The sequence below is a fragment of the Antedon mediterranea genome, chromosome 8, assembly GCF_964355755.1.
Source record: "Antedon mediterranea chromosome 8, ecAntMedi1.1, whole genome shotgun sequence".
NCBI lineage: Eukaryota > Metazoa > Echinodermata > Crinoidea > Comatulida > Antedonidae > Antedon > Antedon mediterranea.
This window is the reverse complement of record NC_092677.1, coordinates 3,227,861-3,246,610: the sequence shown is the minus strand read 5'-3', so window position 1 is coordinate 3,246,610 and position 18,750 is coordinate 3,227,861. Positions and strand designations below refer to the sequence as shown.

Genomic DNA, 18,750 nt, shown 5'->3' with positions numbered 1-18,750 from the left:
TTCAAATTATAATCATTTTCTTAATGTAATTTTACTTGTTCAAAAACTGTATTAATTCGTAAATAAAGTCCTATATTGACGTCACATTTATGTTAGTGTACTTTTTTTAGAGCAACATTAATGGCAGTAATATTTTATCTTACGAAATTAATATCCGACAACCCTCACCCCCTCTCCGGGTCGATTCAAGTGTAGGCAACTGTCCCAGAGTATTCTGTCTGGTCATGCCTATAGTACAGGAAAATTTTAGAAAAATGGCCAAATTTTGACCCTTTTATTTTTTGACTTAACTAGTTACTATGGCTCTATAATATGACGTTAACACAATATTGTGTGCATAAATGGCACCGGGAAATGGCAATATTATCGCTTACATATTTGTTTTTAAAAATTGGAAATTTTGGCAATTTTTAGAAAAAAATCTATGTAGCCTACTATAGTCGTAGTTCGAGCTAAAACTTTAAATATGACATTTTAATTCATAAACCGAACTTCAACTAAAAATCGGCGACTAAATCAGGCCAACCTCGACTAAATCGAGACGGATTTTGATCAATTTTTTAGTCCTCGAGGGGGAAGGCTAAATCGCCGACTAAATGGTATTTAAACGAGGTTTATAAAAAATGTAACCGTCATTGATTGGTTAAGAGTACGGGCGTTATATTAGTCTTTCTCCAACATTGTCATGTCGTCATAGGGGAATTTCCTTTTTAAGATTGTTGGTGGCGCTCTGCATATTCAAAGAACGGTACTTTCCCCTGCGATAAAAAGTTACATTCGACAGGCGGTAGGAGGAGGAGCGTATGTGAGCAGACAAGACCTGCGCTGGTGGTGGTCACGTAAAACTGTACAGGTAAGTTTTAGTTACTAAAGTAGTTTAGCTGTTATATTAAATGTATTAAAGAATATTAATTCAAAACAACAAGAAGTAACAGTATAAAATAATACCCACCCTATATGTAGTGCTTTGACTGGCCAGGCAGGGTAAGCCCTCCCGGCGCATAATGTTTTTGCTAATCCAGCGGGTGACTACTCTACTAGGCCTACTGAAGCCCACCACAACACATGTTTACTCTGACCTGTACCTAGTGGCCTACATATTCGTAAATGCTTAATATATTAAATATTACAAATTATAACTGATAATATTAATTTAAATATAAATCCAGGACATTTATGGATAGTATTCCTGGAGAACTATTTTAGGAATTCAATTTAAGAACTTAATAAGATCAATTTTCTAAAATTATTTGAAATAATTAATATTAAAAAATTTGAAAACCAAATAGAAAAAAAAATTATCTTTTTAAAACACTAGAGAATAAATAATAATAGGCCAAATATTTTTCTTTTAAAGTTACTATAATTTGTTTTTCATTTTGGGGTTATATAATTTATTGATAATCATATTTTGAAAATTGTTTGTTTTGGTAGTATGGCGACAAATGCGAATGAGGTAGCGGAAGGCCCCGTGTTTGAGCTCAAACCGTCGGAAAGTGACGAAGCATCTGAAATGTCATCATCGCGGCAATTTAATGAAGAGGAATTCCGACCTTTGCGTAGAGGTTTCTTCTTGTATTTCAGTTATGGCAGCAATTTGTTAAGAGAACGACTTCTCATCAAAAATCCTTCCGCCACATTTCTGACAATTGCAAAACTAGAGGTAATTAACTTTTATCCTGTTTTCCATTATGAATTATGTTTAATTTCATTCCAAATTTTTAAATAATATTTATCTCCATTTTACCTTTAATTACAGGTGGGAAGGGGTAAGAATTTACTGAATTCAGCTGCACAGTAACTACATTTTTTACTGCAGAAAATATGATTTGTTGTTTTGGTTTCAATTTGGAATTTTATGAAGGCAGTATAACTCTGTCTATACTATCAAAATAGTTTAACAAAAATGTTGATGTGCCCAAATATGGTAGAGATATGCCCAAATATGGTAATGATATATATATCATCATGTCCATATATTGGCACATATTTTTGTCACAAAGTTTGATGGTGTAGACAGTGTTTATGATTGAATAAAAAAAACTTAAATAATTGAATAAAATTTTAAAGAAACAAAATATAAAAAAGAAAATGTAGTTACTGCAGTAACTGCAGTAGAATAATGTTTAAAAATACAGGTACATTCAAACATTTTGAAACAACAACAGTGTGTATGATTACAAAAACAAAGCTTGTCAAATAATTTAATAAAAGGTTAAAAAAACAGCAGAGTTACTGCAGTAACTGCAGTAGACTATTTTTAAAATGCATGTACAGTACATTCAAACCATTTTGAAACAACAGCATTTAACTATTTGTTTACAAGAATATTTTATTGAAACTTAATAGCTGAAATATTTCAGTATTATAACCATCTTCACACGTCTCATTTGTGGCGTTCATATTCATCAGTGAACTCAATGCCTGTTTGACCTCAAGTTGATTGTTCATGTATTGATTTGAAGCTATTTTAGACAAAACAATTGATTGTTTTATTGAATATTCTGCCTATGAGTTGATTTAAAGAATACTTCTTAATGATTATATTCTTACTAATTGCAGTGAAACTGTTTTGTTTATCAGTTTTTGAATGTTTACAATATTTGCATTTCCCACCCACAAATGAACGGACAGAATATTGTAGGCCTACAGTATTTGTCTATACATACCTCCATATGGAACACCTCTATTCAAGGTTCACTACATTAAAAGGATACTTCTATTTAGGGGACACACCTATTTAGGGGCCATGCCTATATTAATGGGACACCTATTCAGGGGATACAACATTAAGGGGATACTTCTATTTAGGGGACACGCCTATTTAGGGACACGCCTATTTAGGGACACGCCTATTAATGGGACACCTATTCAGAGGACACCATATTAAAGGGATACTTCTATTTAGGGGACATGCCTATTCAGAGGACACCATATTAAAAAATAAAAGGATACTTCTATTTAGTGGACGCACCTATTATGGGGACACGCCTATTTAGGGGACATGCCTATTCAGAGGACACAATATTAAAGGGATACTTCTGTTTATGAGACATCCCTGTTAAAGGGACACTATGGGTTTTAACACTACGCCCAACCTCTAATCAGGAGACACCTCTATGAAAAGAGTACCTAAAATTGTCTCCTTAAACTCTATTGAATGTCATTGCACTCTCATATTAATCATCATAGATAGCCAACATAACTAAATTAATAAATATTTGGTTTTTTTAGGATTATAAATTAGTTTTTGGTCAACAAAAATCGTGGAAAAGTTCTGTATGGAAAGGTGGCGTAGCGAGTGTAGAGTATTCACCCGGTGATCACGTGTGGGGTGTTGTTTGGAAACTTAGCAGACGCCACCTTAAAACACTAGACCAGTAAGATTAGTATTTTGATTACTGTAGTAAAATACTGTTTATACTTATTATACTTATAGTGAACTTGTATATTATTGAAATAATTTGTACTGCAAAGTGAAATAAAAGTGGACGAGCCCATAAAAGACAAAAAAAAAAGTAGTAAAATACTGTAGGGTGTTCGATTAAATAGTCTGAAGCTCCTCTCAGACGTTTATATCCTATACTAGAGGCTGAGCAGAAGAAAAGCTATAGTCCACCTTTAGAGTGTAGGAGGACAATTAAGCTCTGTCTACACCATCAAACTTTATGTGACAACAACATGTGATGTGCCCATATATAGACATGATGATGTCATATCACCATCACCATATTTAAGCATATCACTAACGTATTTGTGAACATCACATTTTTTTGTCAAACTAGCTTGATAGTGTAGATAGACCTTTACTAGAGCTTAATATTCTGTTCCCTGTTGATCTTTTATAATGTTGAGCATTTATTCGGTTTTTTTTTATTATTATTTTTTCCCCTCACAATCAAAAAAGTACAAAAGATATTTATATAAATAAAATAAAAACAGTACGGAATGTGAAAGAAGATCAAATAAATTTTTTAATGACCTTTTTATTGACTAGCTGAAATACCAACATGGCTTTGAATTTAATTAAAATAAATTAATTGAATTTAATTTAAATAAATTGAATTTATTAAAATAAATTATTTCATTATTTCCTTATATGAATAGTCAACTAGGAGTACATCTTCACATATATCAACGTTTTGAAACCACTGCCATAACCCCACATGACGAAGGCCTACCGGTCTACACCTATCACATAGAGCGGTTTATTCCCATGAAACCCTCCCCCCAGTATGTCGACGTTATTCTTATGGGTGCTAGAAACGAAGGCATGCCACAAGATTATTTAGACTCACTCGCTGAAGTCGATCATAACCGTTACCAAGGAAATGTACGTGCGTATCAGGAAACGTTGATGTTGATAAAAGATTGGGAGGAAGCGAGGAAAAAGACTCGCAAATGTATAGTCTTGTAAAAGTTTGCGTGGAAACGAATGCTGTATGAAAGGTACTGCAAGTTGGTCTATGGAATTGTGGTCTGTTGTATGGTTTTTGTGGTTTGTGCCAAGTATTGAAGTACTTGATGTGGTGGTCATTGCTCTGTGATGTCGCTTTCCTCTCGCTACTTGAATATATTTACCAATTCTTGGCATGTTCTTCAAATTCAGAAAAAAACTTTTAGTCAACATGATTGTCTGTGTGCCTGCAGGGAACATTTTCGCCAGTGTAGCGTAGCAAAAAGCTATACAAAACAACCTTATTGCTACACATTTTGAAAATTGTGTAGCAAAAAATACAATACAAAATTATGTTTCTCGACTTAAAAATCAGTTTGATTAGCAATATTGCTAAACAAAATTTTTAAATGATAGGATAGATGACTGAATATTTTGCTTTTATTTTTAGATGAGCTAAAATGATAATTGATCTTTTCATGATTTTCATTTTATATTGTTGTCTTTTCAGTGTACTGTAATTAAATTATTTGTTTATATTAAATAAACATTATAAATCCTAGCAGTCTATATGATTTCTACACATCAAGCAAAAGAATTGTTTGTCACTCTTGCTATTTAATTCACTTTTGCTTTTTATTTCACTCTTGCTTTTTATTTCACTCTTGCTTAATATTTCACTCTTGCTTAATATTTCACTCTTGCTTAATATTTCACTCTTGCTTAATATTTCACTCTTGCTTTATTTTTCACTCTTGCTTTATTTTTCATTCTTGCTTTATTTTTCACTCTTGCTTTTTATTTCACTCTTGCTTTATTTATTCACTCTTGCTTTATTTATTCACTCTTGCTTTATTTTTCAGTCTTAATTTTTTTCACTGTTGCTGTTTTTTTCACTTTCAATTTTTTTATTCATTATTTATTTTTTCATCATTTTTAAATTCAGTCTTGCTTTATTTTTCACTCTTGGTTTTTCTCATTTTTTATTGTTTAAACCTGTATATATTGTTGACTTTATAGTCGGTATATATTTTTATTTTTTTTAGACAAGAAGGAGGATACCATGGAATTGAAGTAAACACAGAATCCACTACAGAAGGAACATTAACTTGCCGCACATACGTCATCAGCAACGAGGTAGTTTTATGTCCACCGCACCCAAATTATTTAGATGTGATCGTCAGGGGTGCCGTACAAAACGAGTTAGGTGAGGACTATATTGATAAACTAAAAGCAATTGAGCATAATGGCTCTGAGGAAACAACTTCTATATACCTTGACGTACTTAAATTAATAGAACAAAATATTTAAAATCGGATATTGTCACGGCTATGATCCAGGAATCGCAGTGTGAGCAGTGAACAGACTAGCAATCTATATAAGGCGATTTTTTTTCTATAATTTGAAAATAAATATATTGGGTGGGTGTTTAAAAAAAATAACAATGAACATTTTATTCACGTTTATAATGGCAATGATTCTTCAGCACACATGGTTGCACATTATTAGCTTATTATCTGTGTAGGAATCAATACAGTACCAGCCGTTATCTCTGTTTTGTACATTGTCGATACAATTAACTGCCTTCTTGATGTCATTTACATATTTACAGTGGCATAATGCAGGGAGCAAAGGTCCCTGGTTTAGCACTCCTAAGGGCCCTCAAACGCTGGGTAGTTGCATTGGACTGCTCATGCTCTGGTGCCCCTGGTTTAGCACTCCTAAGGGCCCTCAAACGCTGGGTAGTTGCATTGGACTGCTCATGCTCTGGTGCCCCTGGTTTAGCACTCCTAAGGGCCCTCAAACGCTGGGTAGTTGCATTGGACTGCTCATGCTCTGGTGCCCCTGGTTTAGCACTCCTAAGGGCCCTCAAACGCTGGGTAGTTGCATTGGACTGCTCATGCTCTGGTGCCCCTGGTTTAGCACTCCTAAGGGCCCTCAAACGCTGGGTAGTTGCATTGGACTGCTCATGCTCTGGTGCCCCTGGTTTAGCACTCCTAAGGGCCCTCAAACGCTGGGTAGTTGCATTGGACTGCTCATGCTCTGGTGCCCCTGGTTTAGCACTCCTAAGGGCCCTCAAACGCTGGGTAGTTGCATTGGACTGCTCATGCTCTGGTGCCCCTGGTTTAGCACTCCTAAGGGCCCTCAAACGCTGGGTAGTTGCATTGGACTGCTCATGCTCTGGTGCCCCTGGTTTAGCACTCCTAAGGGCCCTCAAACGCTGGGTAGTTGCATTGGACTGCTCATGCTCTGGTGCCCCTGGTTTAGCACTCCTAAGGGCCCTCAAACGCTGGGTAGTTGCATTGGACTGCTCATGCTCTGGTGCCCCTGGTTTAGCACTCCTAAGGGCCCTCAAACTCTGGGTAGTTGCATTGGACTGCTCATGCTCTGGTGCCCCTGGTTTAGCACTCCTAAGGGCCCTCAAACGCTGGGTAGTTGCATTGGACTGCTCATGCTCTGGTGCCCCTGGTTTAGCACTCCTAAGGGCCCTCAAACGCTGGGTAGTTGCATTGGACTGCTCATGCTCTGGTGCCCCTGGTTTAGCACTCCTAAGGGCCCTCAAACGCTGGGTAGTTGCATTGGACTGCTCATGCTCTGGTGCCCCTGGTTTAGCACTCCTAAGGGCCCTCAAACGCTGGGTAGTTGCATTGGACTGCTCATGCTCTGGTGCCCCTGGTTTAGCACTCATAAGTGAGTGGCCTTCCAACATTGGGTAGTTAGTTGCATTGCATGCTCTGGGCCCTTAAGTTCTGGGGCCCCTGAATTTAGCCAGTGAACGCTCATATTTACATCAAGTACCATACAGAAGCCCCTTCCCATCCCTTTTTTGTGGAAGCTGTATGGTTGATAATTACAGTAACATTATACATATGCAATACCATATGCTGTAAAATAAATTTGCTGCATTTGCTTCCATTTTGAACAAATAATATTATCGACAAACACGTTGTTGCCAATTGAAATATGTGTACTAGAATGTATAGTAAAACCTTTATATTATTATTAATTAGTTATAAATAGATTAATTTATTACTCTATTGTTTACTACTACTATGTATCTGTAGTCGTTGTTTTAATGAAAAAGTTGAAATTTTTATTTAGTTTTTGTCTTGTAATGGTATTGATTGGCAGTCAAAAGTCAAAATTGTACAATATTATAAAGTATTTTATTATACAAAACATAAAATATTTTCTTCATACTACTGTAAATACAATTTTTAACGTTTTTACTCAAAAGTTTAAAATATCCAACTACATTGACAATCAATATTGATTGATATTGTCTTAAAGTAGTTGGATTAGAACAAAAGGGTAAAACCAAACATGCCTAATTTATTACGGTTCTTGATGACAAGTTGCGTCCACACGCTTTATAACCCGCTTTCACAATTTACAATAAACAAGGAAAGGTTCAATGAAGCCGAACATTCTTTTTATTCAAGCAAGAAATGTATTTGTTTTCCCAACCTGAGTAAAAATAAAATATTATTTCACTTTTTATGATTTGGAAATGGCATCATCACTCACATCATATCGGAGGTGTTCAGTTTACCGATTCGTCGTACAGCACCGGTACTCAGGCGTTTTAAGATAACATCGATGTGTTCTGGTTCGGCATCGTTTATCAAATCTTTGGAAACGTTATAAGCACGAGCGAGATACGAACGCAGGGAAGTTTTGTCGATTTCTGCGTCGACGACAGCGATTGCGATTCTTAGTTCTTTAACTGGAACATTCTCCCTACGGAAAAAATGAAAGTTTTTTTTTGTATTAAAATATTTTTAAAGCGTGAAGTATATTTTATCTAGTATAGTTTGAATTTGTTTTTGGGGAATAATCTTAATCTTCTATTACATGCATATATTTAATCTCTGTTCCCTGTTATTTGTGTATGGTATTAGTACTTGGAAAAATAAAATATATATATTTAATTCGATCCCTTTGTGTATTTTATTAGTACTTGGCAAAATAAAATTTTGCGAAGTATAGTATTTGCTTTGTTTGTTAGCATGATAGCGCCTACAATTTTCAAGTTATCATTCTGAATATTTCAGTATATTTCATCTAGTATGATTGAATTTTTTTTTGGGAGTAATCTTAATCTTCTATACATGCATATATTTAATCTCTGATCCCTGTTATTTGTGTACAGTATAATCAGATTGTTTGTTTGTTTATTAGTTTCTCCACACATTTTAAAATAAAAGATAAAAATTACAAATTGCAAAAAGAAAATTACAATAAACAAGAAAAACATAAAAAATGTGCGGATGGAGGTCAAAATAAGTTGCGGACAACTTTAAGTAGTGACCACCAGTTAAAAAAAAAAAAAAGAAGGTATACAAAGATCATTAATAATTAATAACTTCACAAATAAACGAAGTTGTATTCTTTTAACTTGGGCCAAAATATCAACATGCGCCGTCTGTGGTCTATTTTGCCAAGTACTTCACTCAGTTTCTGAGTGCTTTCATATTTATAGTACTAGCCCCTGTACTTACTCTCTATAGTACTAGCCCCTGTACTTACTCTCTATAGTACTAGCCCCTGTACTTACTCTCTTTCTCCGAGTTCTTTTTTAATCTGTTCTATATAAATCTCTCTCTCCTCTTGTCCTTGGCTTTGTATCAGTATCAGGAATGTACTATTCTTTCCTTCTTCATCCTAAAAGATAGAGTTAACGCAATTATCACTTTTTGTTAGTTCCATCCGTGGCCTTAAAAACTAAACCAGGAATTTACCATTGGAATCGTAATCAATATGATTATGATAAAATATCATATTATCATGTTATGACATACCACTAAGAACAAATCTTGGTATTTCATCGTCGTTGGGTCGTCGGAATTAAGCTCTGCGAGGGCGGTGTCCATTAATTTCTGTATTGATTCGTCCTCTTTGATCGGAAAGTTGTCTCTTAGCACCTTCTCAAATAAATCACGTGGAAGTAAACCCTGTTGAAAAAAACATACAAAATGAGAAACAGTTTGTCCAGTACCATAGTCAAAATCCATGATACAGTGTCACATAATAAAGGAAAGTTGTCTCTTAGCACCTTCTCAAATAAATCACGTGGAAGTAAACCCTGTAGAAAAAAACATACAAAATGAGAAACAGTTTGTCTAGTACCATAGTCCAAATCCATGATACAGTGTCACATAATAAAGGAAAGCTCCATTAATTTTTTAGGGGTGTATCATAGTGTACGTATAATGGCATTTATTAGTTTATCCATGTAAGGTGCCATGTAATAATCTTGTTTCTATTGTTGAAGACAGGGTGATGAGGAAAAATTTGTCCAGTATCATAGTCCAAATCCATGATACAGCATCACATAATGTAAGTTGGAATATTGAGTGAAATACCTCGGTCGCCATTTCTTCGTCGGCTTTTTGCAGTGAATCATGAAGTTTGGATAATGACTCTATTTCTTGGTAATACCTTTCTTCATCAATCTGTAAAAAAAAAACATTTAAATTTAAGGGCCAAAAGAAACAAAACTGTAGGTTTTTACACTACGGCCAACCTCTGTTGGGTCCTTGATGGTGTCACTTTAATAGACTAGGTTAACTACTGTATAAACAATGTCTTATTTATTCCTATTGTTGCTTTGAGGAAGACAAATTTCAAATCATATTTTGTCAATAAAGTTATTTATTTGTTATTGTTTGTTTTTAAAGTTAAATACTGTACATCTTACTTCTTCTGTCAATACGCCATAAAAAAGATCAAATGGTGAGTCATCGTAAGTCTCGCAGGCATCTTGTAAGTTGTAGAAATACTCAACAACAGCTGTTGGCTCATTATTTAGTTTCTGCATTAGGTACGTATTCAGGAAGTCCGCCATTGTTTCCCGTGACTCGGTTTCTCTCTGTAATAAATACCCGCCAAAGTTGGTGATAAGTGTAAATAGCTAACCATGAATAAGCTCATGAATAATGTTTTTATATTATTTATTATCTACGCATCAAACAGCAAGTAACTCGCCAATTACAGGATGGATAAACTATTTTATAATTTATAAAGCTTATAAACCAAGTCTCATTTGAGGCTTAGGGAGTGGAGTTGAAAGAGTCGTGAACCCTGCGCAATAGTTCAGGATTGAACCCCGGACCTTGGGACATAAAGGCAAGCATGTTAACCACCAAGCTAGCTCCATAATTGTAAATATGACTTTGTTTTCTGTATTATTTGTCGAGCAAAGTTTATGTGCTTTAACTGCTTCAGATCAGGAATGTACGTACTTCAACATTGGCTTTAGACTTCTCTGCCCATAGTTCTTTGATGATGGCAACTGCTTCCGGTCTGGTCCATTTCAGTTTCTTAACCATTCCTTCATGTTGAAGGTATTTGGGAACATCCTCACCAGTACCCTGGAGGAATCATTGTACAAACACATAAATTAATTTTGCTTTGTTTGGCCCTAAATTGGCTTAAAGATTGACCTTTGAGTTTTGATGGAAGAGGTGGCTATGAGTGCTCACTGGAAAAACATAGGGGCCCCGGAGCTTATGGGGGACTCTGAGCAGTGCCCAGAGGAAAAAACAGGCATTAAAATATGTTGAAAAAGGATAAAAATGTCCAAGGCCTCTAGTGTTTGAGGGTCACTTAAAAAAAAAGCAGTCACTTTTATTCATAATTCATAAATTGACCACATACCCTTCCTTCATAGAAATCTTCCGCCGCAGCTGCACCTGATATGATCTGCAGAAGCACCTCTACACGTTCATTACTTGTCTTGTCTTTTGAGAGGTCCTGCCATTTATCTTCTCCACCTGAAATGACCTCTGCACATCTTGCCCAGTCCGGTCTAAGTGATTAATATTTGTATGATGATAAAAATGTCTGGAAAGTTCCATTAATTGTTTAGGGGTGTATTATAATGTAGGTATAATGGCATTTATTTGTTTATCCATATAAGTTGCCATGTAATAATCATTTGTTTGCAATGTTACTTGATTTTCAGACATTTAAAATATTCTGTTTTTTATTTATACCTTGGTGTTGCGCTTCTCTTGAGTGTTTCAAGATCCGTGTAAAACTGATCTCGTTGCTGGATCACCTGATCATGAACTTGTAACAGCGTGCTAATAAAAGACAAACAATCTTAAACTTTAAGGTCTGTTTACACTATCAAACTTAATTTTTAAAATGTGATGTGCACATATATGGACGATATTTGGGCATATCACACTTTTTTTTTGTTAGATAGTGTAGACAGGGCTTTAGACAATTTAATAACAACAATTTTATTAGTTATATTTTCAAATCCTCCAAACCAGTGAAACTGGAACCGCCCCAGCGCTTTTTAAATTGTACTTACTCATGTTCGGACATCAACTGCGCGTTATCGGCCTGTAATTGTGTCAGCTGATTCGTAACAACCTAAATGAAAGATTATAAATACAGTATGTCATAATCATTGTTATTATTGAAATTTTGTTATCATATGAATATTTTTTATGTGTATTAATGGTGATGAAAAGGACACAAAATGGCTGGTGTGTACCAGATATTCACTGAGATGAATGTCAGACCTAATTACTTTATACATGTGTTATGATATATACAAACCTCATGTTCTTTTGTAAGGTTTTCAAAATCCCTTCTTGGAATGACATCACCATAATTGGCAATCATCTCGTTTAATTGTATCGTAACTGCTGTCATGTCTTCTCGAGCTTTTCTATAAACATTAATAAAAATAATTAGTATGTGTTATCTTTTGTTTCTTTTATCTAGTCTTGTGTGTGTGCACCAGTGTCTTGTAGTCTTCTAGTATGTTTGGTGCAGTTTTTGTAATAAAAAGGAGTGAGTGGCCGAGCGGTTAAGACAGTTGAACCGTAATCACGTAGTCATAACATCGGCAGGGGTTCGAGGCTCACTCACTCCATGGTTCTGGTGGTAGAACGAGTCTTCTCGGATAAGGACTATAAACCGTAGGTCCAGTGTACACAACTTGCTCGTGTGCACTTTAAAGAACCTAGTACATCTTTCGAGACGAGTAGGGGGTTACCCCGGTGTATTAGTACATCACAGCCACTGATCACCAACTGGGCCCTCTGGGAGATCAGTCTTTGACTGAAGAGGTCACCCAGTATAAAGATAAAACAAACAAACAATAATCCGAGTAGATTAGGAAAATTTCACTATTCATTGTGCATGCAATGCCATGCCATAGAGATATTAATACCATTGAGATACTATAGTTCTCTATGTATACCGTACTACACTATCTCTATGGGAATACTGACAAATCTAGTCAAAGCACTTACTTAAGAGCGATCTTAAGTCTGATAGGGTCTTCCTTGGATTCTGCCGACACCTCTTGCATACCGGCTTGGTTCTTCTGGTTGTCCTCTTGTTGATATTTCAGATCATTGATGTCTGACACAAGAAGTTTTCTGGCGTCGCATTCATTTCTGTATTTTTGATATTCAACTGCAACTTCATCTTGGAGCTGTGAAAAATAAAGCAAAGTTCAGAAGACCCCTATTAAGAAGACACTTTGTACCCCTATTAAGGAGACACTTTGTACCCCTATTAAGGAGACACTTTGTACCCCTATTAAGGAGACACTTTGTACCCCTATTAAGGAGACACTTTGTATCCCTATTAAGGAGACACTTTGTATCCCTATTAAGAAGACACTTTGTACCCCTATTAAGAAGACACTTTGTACCCCTATTAAGAAGACACTTTGTATCCCTATTAAGGAGACACTTTGTACCCCTATTAAGAAGACACTTTGTACCCCTATTAAGAAGACACTTTGTACCCCTATTAAGAAGACACTTTGTACCCCTATTAAGAAGACAGTTTGTACCCCTATTAAGAAGACACTTTGTATCCCTATTAAGGAGACACTTTGTATCCCTATTAAGAAGACACTTTGTACCCCTATTAAGAAGACACTTTGTACCCCTATTAAGAAGACAGTTTGTACCCCTATTAAGAAGACAGTTTGTACCCCTATTAAGAAGACAGTTTGTACCCCTATTAAGAAGACACTTTGTATCCCTATTAAGGAGACACTTTGTATCCCTATTAAGGAGACACTTTGTACCCCTATTAAGAAGACAGTTTGTACCCCTATTAAGAAGACACTTTGTACCCCTATTAAGAAGACACTTTGTACCCCTATTAAGAAGACACTTTGTATCCCTATTAAGGAGACACTTTGTACCCCTATTAAGAAGACACTTTGTACCCCTATTAAGAAGACACTTTGTACCCCTATTAAGAAGACAGTTTGTACCCCTATTAAGAAGACACTTTGTATCCCTATTAAGGAGACACTTTGTATCCCTATTAAGAAGACACTTTGTACCCCTATTAAGAAGACACTTTGTACCCCTATTAAGGAGACACTTTGTACCCCTATTAAGGAGACACTTTGTACCCCTATTAAGGAGACACTTTGTACCCCTATTAAGGAGACACTTTGTACCCCTATTAAGAAGACACTTTGTATCCCTATTAAGACGACACTTTGTACCCCTATTAAGGAGACACTTTGTACCCCTATTAAGGAGACACTTTGTACCCCTATTAAGGAGACACTTTGTACCCCTATTAAGGAGACACTTTGTACCCCTATTAAGAAGACACTTTGTACCCATATTAAGAAGACACTTTGTCCCCCTATTAAGGAGACACTTTGTCCCCCTATTAAGGAGACACTTTGTACCCCTATTAAGGAGACACTTTGTACCCCTATTAAGGAGACACTTTGTACCCCTATTAAGGAGACACTTTGTACCCCTATTAAGAAGACACTTTGTACCCCTATTAAGGAGACACTTTGTACCCCTATTAAGAAGACACTTTGTACCTCTATTAAGAAGACACTTTGTACCCCTATTAAGAAGACACTTTGTATCCCTATTAAGAAGACACTTTGTACTCCTATTAAGAAGACACTTTGTACCCCTATTAAGGAGACACTTTGTACCCCTATTGAGAAGACACTTTGTACCCCTATTGAGAAGACACTTTGTACCCCTATTAAGAAGACACTTTGTACCCCTATTGAGAAGACACTTTGTACCCCTATTAAGAAGACACTTTGTATCCCTATTAAGGAGACACTTTGTATCCCTATTAAGGAGACACTTTGTACCCCTATTAAGAAGACACTTTGTACCCCTATTAAGAAGACACTTTGTACCCCTATTAAGAAGACACTTTGTATCCCTATTAAGGAGACACTTTGTACCCCTATTAAGAAGACACTTTGTACCCCTATTAAGGAGACACTTTGTACCCCTATTAAGAAGACACTTTGTATCCCTATTAAGGAGACACTTTGTACCCCTATTAAGAAGACACTTTGTACCCCTATTAAGGAGACACTTTGTATCCCTATTAAGGAGACACTTTGTACCCCTATTAAGAAGACACTTTGTATCCCTATTAAGGAGACACTTTGTACCCCTATTAAGAAGACACTTTGTACCCCTATTAAGAAGACACTTTGTACCCCTATTAAGAAGACACTTTGTACCCCTATTAAGAAGACTCTTTGTATCCCTATTAAGGAGACACTTTGTATCCCTATTAAGAAGACACTTTGTACCCCTATTAAGGAGACACTTTGTACCCCTATTAAGAAGACACTTTGTACCCCTATTAAGAAGACACTTTGTACCCCTATTAAGGAGACACTTTGTACCCCTATTAAGAAGACACTTTGTATCCCTATTAAGGAGACACTTTGTACCCCTATTAAGAAGACACTTTGTACCCCTATTAAGAAGACACTTTGTACCCCTATTAAGAAGACACTTTGTACCCCTATTAAGAAGACACTTTGTACCCCTATTAAGGAGACACTTTGTACCCCTATTAAGAAGACACTTTGTACCCCTATTAAGAAGACACTTTGTACCCCTATTAAGGAGACACTTTGTACCCCTATTAAGGAGACACTTTGTATCCCTATTAAGGAGACACTTTGTACCCCTATTAAGAAGACACTTTGTACCCCTATTAAGAAGACACTTTGTACCCCTCAAGGGGACTCACTCACCTTTTTAATCTGTTCTTCAAACTCCACATGGTCCCGTTTCATGATAGTAATTGTTTCTTGTAAATTTTTATTCTCTTGTTTCAGTTCCGTCATCTCTTGTCGTTCCTCTCCTCGTAATGCCATCACCTTCTGGTCGCACTGTTCAGATACTGTTACCAGCATCGACTAAAATGATGCAAAAAATACAGTAATGTCACAGGAAACAAATGTTTTATATTTAAAATATTTGAATTTTGGAAAGCTCTGTCTACACTATCAAATTTATGTGACAAAAAATTATGTGCTCATATATGGACATGATGATGTCACATCACTACCATATTTGGGCATAATTTGATAGTGTAGACAGAGGTTAAAACATGGAGGTAAACAAACCTTGAGAGGTTGAAGTTCACGGATCTGCTGACGTTGATGCGATAACATCATTTCATATTCATTCTTGATGGCCGACAGAAGTGGACGATACGTTTTAAAATCTTGAATTAAATATTCAAATACTTCTCTGAAAGCCTGTTTAATTTAAAAGAAATTTTTTTAGGAATTAAAAAAATTAAAGAAATATTAATATAATGTACTGCATATGTCTGTGATAGTCCTAGGTTAGGACTACTAGTATTCCAATAAAAGGGGGAAGTTTAAAATGATACCTGTAGCCTTAGCTCGCTAGGCCCAGACTGAGAACAGTCTAGGTTTCTTAGTTCCTTTTTTAGAAATGATTCCAATTGGTCTAAAAACTTCGGCTTTGGAATGATAGATCGTTGTGGACTGTTGTCATCAACGCCATCTACGTTGTGCTGCTGCCTCTGGTTGTACGACGTCAGCGCGGTAGTTGCTTGAGCAGTGGCGTGGGCTGGCCATGTGTCCACCTTCCCAGCTTTTATGTCTACATATGGCTGTGAAAAGAATTTAAAGTTAGTTCTGTATGTGCCTTGTTAATGGTAGAATCACTACTTTAAGACACCTCTATTAGGGGGACACATTGATGGGTCCTGAATGAAGGTGTCCCCTTGGTTCTACTGTACAAGGATTTAATGGTTAAATATACCCTCTTGTTGTTACCTTTAGCGTGTTTGGTTCAGGTAAGTTATGTTTCATTAAGTCGCCAGTTAACGTCAATTGATAATGCGGTCCTGATTGACTCATCGGGTATCCTAGGCCTGGTGATGGACTTTTTCTGAATTGTAACAAAACAAATGAAATCATTATTTAATTTATAAAACTTATATTTTTCATACTGCATCACCGTGGCATTGTTAATTCACTCATCTGACATTACGATTGCAAATTAAATTGTTCACACACAGGCTGTGTCGGAACAAAACACTACATAGGGCCTAGAAATTATTAATATTAATATGGCAATGCTACTACTAGGCCTACTCCTATAGGTTAATTTTTTTAAATTTAAATTAATACTAATATAGTATTAGTAATAGGCTCCTCTCTAGCTCTATAATGTAGGCCCTAATAGGCTTATGTTATGCGCGATTTGAACGATTTGCGCAATTTGAAATTGCGCAAAAAAATCCTTGCGCAATTTGAAATTGCGCAAAGAATTCTTGCGCAATTTTAAATTGCGCAAGGATTTTTTTGCGCAATTTCAAATTGCGCAATCAACTTGCGCAATTTGAAATTGCGCAAGAAAATCTTTGCGCAATTTTAAATTGCGCTGCACAATTTGTAAATTGCGCAAGATAGTTCTTGCGCAATATGACACCTTTGCGCAATTTGAAAACGAACTGTAAATTTTCCCATACATGGCTAGGCTAGGCCTAGGCAGAGGAGTTTAAAATTTAGTATTTTATTATATAAATAAGACCATTTCAATGAAGATAATGTTTAATACTCACTTTTTAAGTTTTTAATATTAGTTTAAGCTAGGCCATGTAACCTAGTCAGTATCAGTAGTCCAGACCCTAGCTAGGCTAGAGTAGTATAGCCGGCCGCCCGCGCCGCGCCCGCCTGGTGGAACACCACCGCTTCGTTTTCCTTCGTCGGTTCTTCGACGGTATGCTAACTTATAACAATATTTGCACTACTAAAATAAGGAAATGCGATATTTATCTTTAATTTTGAATCATTCTTAGAAATTACTATAAAAATATGGGTGTGCATGATTTCACAATCTGTCGAAAAACCTTGCGCAATTTGCAGATTACTTGCGCAATTTAATACGTTGCTTGCGCAATTTGAAACACATGTTTCAATTCAAATTGCGCAAGGATTTTTTTTGCGCAATTTCAAATTGCGCAAATCGTTCAAATCGCGCATAACACTTATATTACTGGTGCATTAACAAAGAAGCTACAGAAAAGGCTATCCTATCTGGTGGGGTGGTGTAATCAGGGTTAGATGCTTCTCCCCCGGGCGGACCAGCCAAAACTGGTGTGATACTCTGAGACTGAGGAGGGGAGCCTCAGCAGGCTCTCTCTCGGGTAGCCTCTGAGCTCTCTCTTCCCCCACATACACTGACAGTGTCAGTGACAGCCTGGATGGGTGGGCCTGGCCCTAGCCTACACCCCGAAAAATCTACTCTTTTCTCAGCTTACCTTGTAATTGGAGGTAATTTAGCTTTTGCAGACATGTTTTTCTTTTTCTGTAGTAGTTTGTTTATTTAAGAAAGGCTAATATTTATAGTTAATTCATTATTTTAGTTTAACACAGTCCGACTGAGATTTTCGGAATCAAAATAATGTGTAAATAAACATGGTGGCGCTATTTAGAAAACCATGACAACCGACCAAATGTACACGTACGTACACCACCACAAACTTCACACAATCCATTCATGCGTGACCATTTCAGGTAGTTTTGTTGACTCTGGTCTCATTGGTCAATTGTAAGATTATACATATTTCAATTACCACAAAAAAAACATATAAAAATAACAATAAGCTGAAAAAAGAGATACATGATAAATGCCATGAAAGCTTATTACAATTTGCCTTATGCTTTTTCATGTTCATGAAGTATTCTAACTAAGTTATGATTCCTGTAGGCCCTCATTGTGATATTTATTAGGAGGTATGGATTTTCAGATTATGATCTTTCAAAATAATCATAAATTTGTTAGACAGATATATATAGTATTAGTAGGCCTAATGCTATTCCTAGATATATTGTCCCCCAACTAATTTTTTTAATTTTTTGGTTCAATATAACATTATTAATGTCACATTATAGTGAATCGAAAAAAACTATTGTTCACCTGAATAACTTTATTCAAGTTGACTAGAATTCAATGGGTTTTGGTTAAATTTCATTTTTTATTTTAATTAAATCGTTTGTTTTTTTATAAGTGAAAACATTATTTTTAAAGTGT

At 35.9% G+C, this 18,750-nt stretch overlaps 2 protein-coding genes across 2 annotated transcripts; one reads left to right on the top strand and one right to left on the bottom strand.

The window, feature by feature from the left end:
• The first annotated feature begins 775 nt into the window (after positions 1 to 775).
• On the top strand, positions 776 to 6,777 carry LOC140057809 (gamma-glutamylcyclotransferase-like). The gene is made up of 4 exons (XM_072103556.1): positions 776 to 853; positions 1,435 to 1,663; positions 3,235 to 3,380; positions 5,443 to 6,777. The coding sequence occupies exons 2-4, from the start codon at positions 1,436 to 1,438 to the stop codon at positions 5,705 to 5,707; spliced, it is 639 nt and encodes a 212-aa protein (XP_071959657.1). The 5' UTR covers positions 776 to 853; position 1,435; the 3' UTR covers positions 5,708 to 6,777.
• Positions 6,778 to 7,541: 764 nt separating this feature from the next.
• LOC140056979 (translin-associated factor X-interacting protein 1-like) lies at positions 7,542 to 18,112 on the bottom strand. Its single transcript, XM_072102508.1, has 16 exons — positions 17,978 to 18,112; positions 16,488 to 16,602; positions 16,076 to 16,321; positions 15,804 to 15,938; positions 15,429 to 15,593; positions 12,673 to 12,857; positions 11,972 to 12,083; positions 11,721 to 11,782; positions 11,395 to 11,484; positions 11,057 to 11,207; positions 10,642 to 10,770; positions 10,098 to 10,268; positions 9,763 to 9,852; positions 9,199 to 9,351; positions 8,955 to 9,061; positions 7,542 to 8,137 (listed from the first exon to the last, which is right to left on the bottom strand). Exons 1-16 carry the CDS (start codon positions 18,010 to 18,012, stop codon positions 7,921 to 7,923), a joined length of 2,163 nt encoding a protein of 720 aa, XP_071958609.1. The 5' UTR covers positions 18,013 to 18,112; the 3' UTR covers positions 7,542 to 7,920.
• Positions 18,113 to 18,750: the final 638 nt, after the last annotated feature.

What these genes read in the sequence shown, in the direction of transcription:
- LOC140057809 (XM_072103556.1), top strand. Translation starts at nt 1,436, where the DNA reads ATGGCGACAAATGCGAATGAGGTAGCGGAAGGCCCCGTGTTTGAGCTC. An exon ending in TGACAATTGCAAAACTAGAG is followed by an intron (nt 1,664 to 3,234) that starts GTAATTAACTTT and finishes TGGTTTTTTTAG; the next exon opens with GATTATAAATTAGTTTTTGG. An exon ending in CACCTTAAAACACTAGACCA is followed by an intron (nt 3,381 to 5,442) that starts GTAAGATTAGTA and finishes TATTTTTTTTAG; the next exon opens with ACAAGAAGGAGGATACCATG.
- LOC140056979 (XM_072102508.1), bottom strand. Translation starts at nt 18,012, where the DNA reads ATGTCTGCAAAAGCTAAATTACCTCCAATTACAAG. An exon ending in GTGAACTTCAACCTCTCAAG is followed by an intron (nt 15,594 to 15,803) that starts GTTTGTTTACCT and finishes GCATCATTTTAG; the next exon opens with TCGATGCTGGTAACAGTATC. An exon ending in ACCTTACAAAAGAACATGAG is followed by an intron (nt 11,783 to 11,971) that starts GTTTGTATATAT and finishes TCTTTCATTTAG; the next exon opens with GTTGTTACGAATCAGCTGAC.